Source organism: Corvus brachyrhynchos, unplaced genomic scaffold (assembly GCF_000691975.1).
Source record: "Corvus brachyrhynchos isolate BGI_N302 unplaced genomic scaffold, ASM69197v1 scaffold8, whole genome shotgun sequence".
NCBI lineage: Eukaryota > Metazoa > Chordata > Aves > Passeriformes > Corvidae > Corvus > Corvus brachyrhynchos.
The window spans coordinates 2,302,926-2,314,515 of NW_008240031.1; the positions used below are offsets into that span (position 1 = coordinate 2,302,926).

The window sequence follows — 11,590 nt, forward strand, 5'->3', positions numbered from 1 at the left end:
GAAAAATGAAAAAAGATTATTTCTAAGGACACAGAAGTTGAGGAAGAGGGAATGAAATATTAATACGTGTTACCTTCTCATCAAAATTCATCTTTATTTACTCTGAAAACTGGAAGTGTATAATCAGCACAGGAAAATGCAGATAAATATATTTATGAAATACATATGGGTTGTTTACTTCTGAGTAATGGTGAGTACCCTCTGTGTTCAGGATGAGGCCTTGCTGCTTGCTGAAGCATCCAATAAACAGGGTTTGTAGAAGGAAAAATATATTTTATTATCCCATTCATAACACTGGGGAAAAAATTGTTGTGCTATCTGGCATACTGAGCTTCCAGAAATGTCTTTTCTTTTTGGTCAAAAACACTTCCTTTGCTCAAACATGGACTTTCCCTGCACTTTGCCCAGCTTATGTCACTGTGTCCTAAATGGGGCAACTATGGACATTTTACTCGTCATGTATTTTTTTCTGTTGTTTTCTCTCTAAAGATGGGTAAAAGGAGTGAGAAATGAAAAATAAAAAGAAACACTGGTGACTTGCAAACCACAAAAAATGCACAGAGCCCTGAAAGGGGATACAAAAAAAGATTTGTAATTCACATAGAGAGAAAAGATTTTGGAGAGGGAAGAGTGTGTGGCTGGTATATAGATTTCTGTGTACCCAATATAAAACAGAGAGTACAGCATGTTTTTGAAGACATGTGATAACTTTGACTAATTATGTCTATATTTGGAAATTAATTCAGCTATCAGTTTTGAAATAAAGTAACTTTTAAAAAAAATCTGATTTATTCAAAGCAAGACTGAAGTACAGAGCTAACAATACGACTTTTGACAATACCGTAAAATTATTTCACTCTTATTTCTGAGCAGATGTGTTTAACCCAAGAGGATATTCTCAATCATTTCTTCAATTTTGATAATAGCAGATCTGGGGAAAGCAGAAAATGGATATTTCTTTTGTGAAATATTTGCTGCTTTTTATTTATTTTTTTTTTTAAATGGTCTCCCACCCTGGGGCTGAACTAATGAAAAATAATGATAAATCTTGGAGAATTAGACGAACAAGGATTTCTGCATCACTGTCACAAGGTGGGTTGCCCTGTGCTAAGCTCCATGCTTCTGCAACTAAACCACTATTGTCTCCTGAGCAAGGTCGTTTAAAGCTCACTTCAAAAAGTCATCATTACTTTGAAGTCACAGTAGGAACATCAGTTTAGCATATCCTACAAGCAAAGCCTCCTGCATGTGGTAGATTGCCTCTCACAGGCTCTGCAGAGGGAAGATCCAGGCTGAATCCTAATATATTAACTGTTTTGGTGCATGCTTTGGTTTCATGTAAGAGCTGCAGAAAATGGAGGTGAATCTCATGGTCTCTGGCCTGGGTGGGGAGGCCAAGGGACAGGATTCATTATAGGAGGGGCATGAGACAGTGGCTGGGGTTGATGCCATATTTGGCAGAGAAACATAATCATGGAGTCACAGAATACCCTGAGTCCACACAGACCCCATGGAACATTGAGTACAAACTCTGGCCCTGCACAAGACAACCCCAAGAATCCCACCCTGTGCCTGAGAGCGCTGTCCAGATGCTCCTTGAATCCTTTCCTTTTCCCATGTGTTGGAGCTCCTAGAGTGACAGCAATAATATCTCTTAAGAACACACTTTTAGAGAGCTCTTGTGAGATTAAAGAAGTGCTGAACTGGGGTCAAGCCAGCACTGCACCTTTAGTGCTGCCTCTAGTGACAGGAACCCCGAACCCATGCAAAGGCTCTTCAGCATTTCTCCCCTGCTAACACTGTGTTTTGGCAGAGGTGCTCAGGGCCAAAAGCCATGGAATCATAGAACGGTTTGGGTTAGGAGGGGCTTTCAAAGGTCAGCTGGTCCAACCTCCTGCAATGAGCAGGCACATTTTCAACTAGCTCAAGGCACTCAGTGCTCTCTCCAATGCAAAAGTCCTACTTGTCCAGCACCCCCACGCTCCAGGTGTGCTTGTAATCTGCATTTCCAGTTTGAACCCTTGGATAAAGATGCTTTCCCCACCTCTGAAGGCACAGCTCATTAATAAATGTAGCTGTCAATTACCCTTGAAAGAGATTAATCATTTTTTAGCTCTAAACCAACCCTTTGAATTCAATGCTTTTCTGAATGGGAGGAAAAAGAAGTCTTCTTTATCTGCACATCATTGCTTTGTGAAAGAGCAGGACACAATTTTGAGACAGAACTGGCTGCTGGTGAGCTCAGCAGAGCCCCTCTGTTTTTCAGGGTTTGCTTTAGGCTCTAATTATATTTTGCTCTGTTTAGCTGCCTCTAAGGTCCCTGCTACAGTGTCACAGAGAGGTGTAATGGTTGAGCTGGGTGAGTTTTTCTCTCCACAGCATTTGCAGAGACTCAGTTGCTGGATACACAAGACCAGCAGGACACCTCCAACCAGAAGGTCACCGGAAGCTAATCTAGGAAGAGGTTGTTTTATCCTGATGGGATGAGCTCTCTGCCAGGACAAACAAGAACTAAATTCAAATGTTTGCTGTGAATCAAGCGTGTTGGGAGGCCAGGTCCCAGCTCTGTGCCCTAGCCATAGGCTGTCTGACATTTTAAGGATGCTCTGACCAAGAACTCTGTCACAGAGGAACATGCTGTCAGCAGTGGTATAAAGGAGCTTCCACTTTGACAGTCCTTTCCATCAAGAAGAGGTTTTGTCAGACAGTTCCTGGTGGGCTGGAATGACTGACTCAATCTGACAGGCAGGAACCAAGGCATACGGATATTAACCCACCGTCCTGAGCTTGTGCAAGGCTGTGGCAGACTCTGGCTGAAATTGTACCTTGTCTGCAGGTCCAGGCGCCTGCCTCTTCCTCTAGCAACAATTCTTTTCACACTAATCACAAAAGTATTTCTGTTCCAGCAGCAATTCAGAGACAGTCACAGTGCCTCTCCCCTATCCACCCCATCGCCTTCCCCCCCAGCCCCTTCCCAAATCTGCCTGCTCAGTGCTAAGCAGCACAGGATGGATCTCAAACACTGTGACTCTCAGGAACGCTGTGAAAACAGAAGGATAATTGCTAAGAGTTGCCTTATGAGAAGAATCCATTGCTGCCTACGGCTCGGTTCCTTGCTTTTAACCCCACGTGCTTTGCCTGTGAGGGCTGTGACATTTCTCAGATATTGGATGCTGAAAAAGCCCTGCGCCGCGGTAGGTCAGGCGCACGGGAGGCAGGCATGGCTGGGAATTCACTGTGCCCCGCAGGAGGTGATAGCCCTAGGTAATGAAGCACAGCCAGCTTGGTTTTCCTGCCCAAATCTTGCACTCCTGCTGCTGGAAACTCAGCAGATGGTGTGTAAGCACACTATCTAATGCCCCAAATAATAGTAGCTACAAGTTTTCTTCAGGCAGTTCCATCCTATGGTGCTTCAAGTGACCATGATATCATATTGCTAAATAAATGACATTAACAGATGAATATCACATGGCTGGACAGTCAGCTGCAGCTCGCAGGTGGCAGGATTTGGCTGAGATATGTCCATGCATTTTCTATGGCTGGAGGCAGGACAGAGGTTGCACAAGTGCACCCAGGGTTGTTCAGTCTGGGTAAAAACGTTTCTGGGTAAAAAAGTTTCTGGGTGGTGTATGGGGCTAATGCTGTAGCTGGGATGGAGACGGCAGTGGGGACAGCCTGGATGGGGAATACTGGGGGGTAGGAGAGCAGCAGCCCCATGCCCTTCATCCTCCAGGAGCAGTGTCAGGAGTGCATCACATTCACAGAATAAACCTCTTGGCTCTCAGTGGAGAGAACCTGACTCCAGCCCACAGAGCAGAATTAACCTTTCCTTTTGGCTGTTGAAAGCTGAGGCTGAGTTAATCAGTAGCAGACAAGCTGATTGACTGCCACTCCTCTGCTAAATTAATGCAGTAGGGTCACATCAGTGCCACCCCACTGTTTCCCAGAGATGGCATCCTGGCAATGTCTTCAAATGCAGACACACAACTGTAAAGAAAAGGAAGGTGCTGTAACCACACAGGGCATTTACACTTGTGCGTTGCAATGTGAAATTGGAAAGACAAGAGAAAATAGCTACTGCTCTTCCTACTGATTTTTTGTTAGCTGTTCTGCTCTTGGCATCTTGCAGTACGTGCCTCTGAAGCTGCTAATTTTGCTCCTAGGAAAGCTCCCCTCCCTGTGCCTGTGCTGCAGTGAGCCTGTGCACTGCTCGATGGAGGCACAGCTTTTACATTAGCATTTTGCATGTTCTCAGTGCTAGGAGAAGCATTCAGGAAAAAAAAATATCCAGGCAACATCTTGATCTGTGTTTTACAGATGAAGTCAGAGCCATGTATTGGGATTTAAAAAAAAAAAAGATAAGTGGGTATTTTTTAAAAGATGCTTCTGCCAGGGGCTTAAAGAATAGGGAACAACATCTACCCATGATCAAAATGAAGAGTGCTTGACTTATGGCAGATCTCTTCCTGGCTGCAATGAGAGCTTTTTCTTGCATGCTTTTAGCAGCTGAATCCTCACAGTCTTTTTAAGAGGCAGCATCCCTTTTTATTTAAATTGCTCATCCACCATGTCACTGTAAGATGTGCTGATGTACGAAGCACAGAAGGACCCCTGAGCAGCATGAAGAGTTCCTCTCTTTGCTGCAGCTGAATGTCAAATTGCTTAGAGAGGGAGAAAGTGCTGGCAAAAATTCAGCGTGGCTCAGGGTTTGCTTCCTGAAGATGGAGGAACTGAAATTTTTCTGAACGCAGACCTGAGGATCAGGTGTGGGAACAGGTTTGAGTGCCCAGTTTCAGGGTTGTTAAGATGGAAAAAATTAAAGAAAAGACCTGATGAGCACAGGCTAGGCATAACTTGTGAAGCAGGGATGTGCTCTGACCTAAGCCAAGGATCTCTAAGGCTCTTGAAGTAGTTTTGCCTACAGAAACACATCAGCATGGAAAAGAGCCATGCCAGGACACGTCATGCACCACAGCCTTGCTTATGGTTTAGGGGACAACCATAGTGAAGAGTGAAGTGCACAGTGCACAGTCCAAAGTGATGACCCATCCATGGGCCCAGGAGTCAGCTCTGCCACAGGGCTCTTGGTGCTGACACTGACAGCAGCATGGTTTGTGTACAGAGCCCTTGGGAGCATGTAGTGTTCCGAGCAGGAGGTCAAAAGATGTCATTCTGGACCTTAGATTTGACATACAGCCACCCTGAAAAACCTTTAAAGGTGTTTGATCTGGCAAATAATTTCACCATTGTTTTCCTGGCTGGCTGATGTATTTCTGCAACAACCATACACGGTGTCCTTCCTGCCCTGTGTTTGGTGACTGCTCCTTATTGCTCTTCATGGAGTTGTTCTCTTCGTGTCTTCCTTGATGCTCTGCATGCATTGAGACATCCTTCTGGTCTATACCTGAGAGGCATAAAGCCTTATCCTGCAAGGGGAGTGTAAGTTCAGCCACTGTAGCTTGTCCTTTTGAGGATTCTGTTATCCTGTCAGGTTCTTCTGGCTTCCAAAAAGCAGAGTGGAAAATTAATCACTGACATCAGATTAAATATTCTAGAGGAGGTGCAGGGAGCAAAGCTTCTTGAAAAATGTGGTCTGTAATTAAAGATTGCAAGGTACAGTGGGTCAATTTTAGTTAGAGCGGCTTAGTGGCCAAGCGGGAGCTGTAAATTGCACCATCCCCATCCTTGGCTAATGCAAATGAACCCTTGGTGTTGGTATGTCTCTAGCAGGTTGTTAGAGCCCTGTGAACTGAAGCAAAAGTGTTAAAGAGAATCATTAAGGCATTTTCTCCCTTGTTGGAGCTCAGCTCTCTTTTCCTCTTTCTTGTTATTTAGTATTTATTGCAGTTTCATCACTATTATTTTATTTGCCATGGCATGTTTTGCAATGGGGCACCAGGGATGTCAGCTCGATTTTTAGCTTTTTCCTAGCACATTCATTAAACTGTGACAGGTGATTTTCCCTTCTGTTTGGGCTCTGCCCTTGTAGGCCTCACCCTGGGTTCTGAGAGCATCGTTGTAATTCAGAGGGTGGTCCAACAGCCACTCCTCAAACGTTTGCTCTCACGTCCTCTGCCTCAGTGGGAGTATGTGCACCAAGGCCTCTATTAATTAATAGTTAAAAATTAATTAAAAATAACTTTTAATATGCATTGATTATGGTGGAGGAGATGGGGGATCTACATCTGAGTGGTAACCCAGTGTTGGTGATGTTCCATGGTTCCTGAGAAAATGCATTTCTGTAGCTGGCTGGGAAAACCAGGAAAGATTATCCCCTAACTTGGCACGTGCCAAAGGGAAAAAAAGTTGCAAACCAAGAATCGTGGTTAATGGTTGGACTTGATGATCTTAGAGGTCTTTTTCAGCATTAATGATTCTATGATTCTGTGGTGCACGAAGTTTTATTTTTGCCAAGGATCTGTGTGTGGGGTCACCTGTGCACTTGACCCTTTCACAGAAGCAGTGTGCCCAGGACTCAGAAACACAGAAGTGACCATAGCACAGAGGTTTCAGTATCAGCTACCCAGGGCTCAGTAACAGGAACTCTGTTGAGGGCTTGTATGACACCATGTACTGTTCAGTAGCAGATTTTGCATTCGTTTTCTTCTGTTTTGCGTCTGCTGCCTGCCTCCAGCACTCATTTTTCACAGAAGATATGGCACAAAGTGTCTGTCATGGCTGTTTTCTTGGAGGAACAAGGTAGTCAGGTGACTTCTGTGGTACATTTCGAAAGTTGCTCGTATTTGGCCTAAATAAAGTCACACTGAAGGTCACGGGAGCTTTCTCTTTGGTTCCATAAGAAACCGAGCTCACTTTTGCTGTCCCTGGGAGCCAAGTGAGTCCTGCCCTAATCCATCTGGAGAACTTGCTTCTCAAACTCACTGACATGACGTGTGAAATGCATACGTGGTGTGCCTAACCCATCCGCAGGGTTTTTGTGCCACAGATGATGTATCTTCGCAGTGTCACAGCTCCTGGGCTTTATTCCTGTTTCTTCATTAAATAAAAAAGACTGGATGACTGGATTTCTTTTTTTTTTTTAAAGAAAGGGGGGCCACCTTCACATTTTTGTTTCATGCAGCATGACTAATATTTCAGACAGTCAGAGAATGTTTTGGGTTCATCCAGTTCCACTCCCTGCCATGGGCAAGGACACTTTCCACTAGACCAAGTTGCTCAAAGCTGCATCCAGCCTGGCCTTGGGCATGCCCAGGGATGGGGCACCAACAACTCTAAGCAACCTATGCCAGTCCCTCACGACCCTCCCAGTAAGGAATTTCTTCTGTATATACAATCTAAATTTCTCCTTTTGCCATTTGAATCCATCACTCCTTGTTCTATCACTATGATATTATTTCCTCAAAATACTTGCTTAGTATAAACTAAACTGCCAAAAATGCTCTAGGACAGAACTGAGATCAGAGGGGTCAGGCCTGAGCTTGTGCAGACTCTGTAACTCATCAACGTTTGGAAAAAGCAAAACTGGTCCATAGGTCCGAGTTCATTTAATGCCATTGTAACCACACCAAAATTTTCACTTTCTCTTCTATTTCACTCTTCAGTGTCAAGGCCAGGAACTGAGTGATCTGTCCTCTTGCCCTGGGCAGTGAACACACAGTGTCAGAATCCTGCCTATGGATTTTATTCCTCGCGTAGGGAAGGGGGTCATTGTACCAAAAGCCATGGTTCAGACCATGTTTTCAAGACGGCATCAGCACAGCCTGCATTGGTCTGTAATGTTATGTTTTGCATCAAACCACTGAGTTATTAATGTACTGGGATTTCTGCCTTCCTCCTTGCAGTCAACAAATATGTGGTCCGGGTTTTTACTGGTGAAGTCAGCGGCAGTGGAACAGATGCAGATGTCTTCATTAATATCTTCGGTGAGAAAGGAGACACAGGTATTCAAATGCAAATCATTTCCTAAAATATTTCCTCCTGCTCTGCAGGCCTGTGATCTGAACAACACACACAGGCAACCTGGCAAACACAGAATAATTTGGCTGAATGAAAGGCACAACAAATGGCGGCATTAGCTCTGGGGGCCCTCACATCCACAGCTCCTGTGGAAGATGCATCTGCAATGCAGCAGTTGTGGCTGGGTGTGGGCATGACTCAAGCTACCTGCCATTTAAAAAAGCAAACTCTGTGAAAATGCAGCATAAACCACCAGGAGAAAGCAGTGGAGTGAGTGCCAGCCCACTGAAGGGTCCAACACCAAAGTGTATTTGCAGTGAATGCAATAAGAGATGTGGGTCTCATTTTCTGGGTACCTGGATGGATAATGACCTCCCTTCTCTGTGGCAAGGGTGGTGGCTGAGCCTGCTTGGCCAGTTGTAAAAATAATCTAAGCAAGGTTTATATTAGTTCGGTTTAAATAGGTTTGTTTTAGAATTATTGTAATTGTTTTTAAATGCAGATTGTGCTGCAACAGTGGTCTGTAAACTTTAATTTAGTTTTTAAAAATTTAATTGAATAATATTAAAAGATGTGCCCAAACCAAACTCTATGGGCCATGGACAGAAGTGGCTGGAGATTCCTGAAGATTTCTAGAACCAGGGAGTAAATACTCTCTTCTTCTACACTGCACCTATCCTGTCAAATTCAAGAAATAATGATGTTGTGTCTGTCAAGTGTCCTTGAACAGATTAAAAAACCTGGTGGATAGGGCTCATCTTTGATTAATCCTCCAGAGTTTTACAAGGGGATTTATCTGATCTCACCGAAGACATCCCAAAGTGGGAGTCTGAATCTTAGCTGGGTGTCCAGGCACTCTGTCATACCCACACAGAGAAATTAACACCCCTAGAAGAATGATTCATCCCCTCTAAGGTAAGAGGGATGAGTTGCCCACTGACCTCTTTCTCTGCACTGGTGCCTTGGGTGGGTTTCATCCCACTCACAGCCTCACTCACACAGGCTGCAACCGGGGGCACAGCTTTAATACTTTTCATAAAGGCAAACCCCTGTGAGATCAGGAAAAAGCCAACAGCCCTGGCTGGGTCCTAATTTGAAAATATATCCTTCCTCTTGGACACAGCAAAGAATACTGTGTCCTGAAATGTCAGAATCTGCAGCTTGTGACCAAAGTATTTCTTGAACAGTTTGGAGATTTTCAAAGACAGTAAAAATAAAAGGGAAATGTGGTAGTATATAAAAAAAAAAATTTAAGAGCCATCTGGATATATATTTCTGAAAGCTCTGGGAGCTGTAAGTAACTGTGACATTAGAATGGAAATACTGGTCTTTTGTGTGCTTGAGAAAAGGTACCTTTTTTATTAGAATATAAAATCCTCTACCTTTGCCTTGAATCCTGGGTGTAGAGAGCTGATATCTGGGGAATATTTGATTCAGTGATGACATTCCTAAATATTCCTTCACTTACAAACACGCATATGCCAGTAACCCTTTCCTCCTTGGAGTTATTATTTGTTACTTATTTGGGGGTTTTTGTTGGTTTGTTTTTTGGTTTTTTTGGAGGGGGAGGGGGGCTGTTGTTGTGGTTTGTTTGTTTGTTTGGTTTTTTGTTGGGTTTTGTTGTTTGGTTTGGTTGGTTTGGGGGTTTGTTTTTTTTTACTTTTTTTTCCCCCCTTCAGGTGTGAGGAAACTGGACAATGACAAAGACAACTTTGAAAAGGGAGCAGAAGACAAGTTCACGCTCGATGCTCCAAATCTGGGAAAATTAAGGAAAATTAATATAGGGCATAATAACAAGGGTGGCTCTGCTGGCTGGTTCCTTGAAAAGGTTAGTTACTCCTGAGACATCCAACATAAGCATCTCATGGGCTCAAAATAGCTCACCCTCTCAGTGGTCTGGTACCAAGAGATGTAAGGATAATTGCTGGTGATACAGGTTACTGAGGACACAAATCATTTCATTCTGTTGACTTAACTCATTACCATGGCCATAAAAATACCAGAGTCTGAGAGTTATCTGTTAGGTCCGTTCACACTGAAAATTTGCAGACTCATAGCTTGCCCAAATTTAAGTGATTTATCATTGGCTCAGCAAAAGAGATATGCCTGCCACAAAGACCCCTTTCTTCTCATTTTAAATTCCTGCTATGGGGTAGGAAGGTACTACAGCTTTTAGTGCAATGGTTGAAGGAGTATTTTAAAAGGAGAAATCTGTGATTCTTCCTGCTAGTCTCATTTTTTTCCCCCTGCTGATGTAGTTTTACACAGCTGGCTTTAATCCAGGGAAGACCTGACCCCATATTTGTAAATCCTCAGTGACAGGATAGTCTGTTGTATTACAAATGCAAGTATTAGCACATGCTTCTCCACCATCACCACCACTACACAATGCAGGAAAAGTTACAATGTTGGCTGTCCATGAAAAATGTGGACATCAAAAACAGAGTAGTTGTGCTCAAAGTAACAAGAAGTGAGGGGGGAAAAACTACAGAACCTCATTCTTACATCACAGGTGTAATGACACGATTTTTGATGAGGTTGGTGAGGTTGCCCAAGTCCCAAAACCTGGTGTAGTGACTACTTGCAGCCAACACACCACCCCTATATTCTGCCATGAGCCTCCAAGATGTTTGTGATTAAGTAAAAAGCAACTCCCGCCTTGCAAATTCAGATGAAAAGTTGGGGAACTGAGCTAAAATTGCTCTGTTATTCTCTACTGGTTTTAGATGTTTTTCTGTACTTTGGTACAATACTTGGACAGTCTAGTGTTGTCACTTCAGGATGAACCTGTTCTCATGTTTCTTACGTTTTCAGAGTGGCTTGTACTCAGAGATGGATTTCCACCTCTAAATGTAAGAATAAACCCACTAAAAGGAACCCAAAGAGGATCAGCTGGTAGAGAGACATCAGAGTGTTGATATTTCTCCCAAACCTCATCTATTTTAGTCTCTAACACTCCAGCTCTCTCATGCTGACAATCCCAGCCCTGGCAGACTGCTGTCTGTGACTGTGGAGGTACAACAGGACTCAGGAGTGCTACAGGCAACAGCACGGTGTGGGATGAGTGACAGGAGGGGAAGCTCTGATTCCCAAAGAATGGTTTCATAAATTTATCAGAAAAGACAGATTTCAGATTCTCCCTCATTGTTGAGAAAATTGTCAAGGGCTTTCTATCCATAATAGTGATTTTTTTTTCCTCCCACTGTGACATAACCCACGCAGAGGACTAGAGATTTTGATTTCTTCTCTTCTGACTGAAATTCTTCAGCACTCTTCTCTGCTGGTTTAAAATACTATAGTAACTCTATGGCAGAATTCAGGAGTCCAGCAGAAGATATTGGTAAGAAACACCTCCGCAGGAGGTGCAAAATCTAGTCTAATATTAAAGGGGAATAATGTTCCTCAGTTTGTTGGGGTAAAATATCACAGAATCCTGGAAGAGTTTGCTTTGGAAGGGACCTTACAAATCCTCCTTTTCCAGCCCCTGCCATGGAACCTGCCACTGGAACCTCCCACTATCCCAGGCTGCTCCAAGCCCTGTCCAACCTGGCCTTGGACACTGCCAGGGGTAGACACAGCTTCTCTGGGCACCCTGTGCCAGGGCCTGCCCACCCTCACAGACAGCAATTCCTTCCCAATATCCCATCTATCCCTGCCCTCTGGCACTGGGAAG

General features: G+C 43.8%; 1 protein-coding gene across 1 annotated transcript in view; it reads left to right on the plus strand.

Moving 5' to 3' along the window:
* The window catches only part of LOXHD1 (lipoxygenase homology domains 1), a 131,811-nt gene that overhangs the window by 16,821 nt on the left and 103,400 nt on the right, over positions 1-11,590 (plus strand). The window contains 2 exon segments of the mRNA XM_008640947.2: positions 7,803-7,901; positions 9,597-9,745. Coding sequence (XP_008639169.1) covers positions 7,803-7,901; positions 9,597-9,745 — 248 coding nt within the window.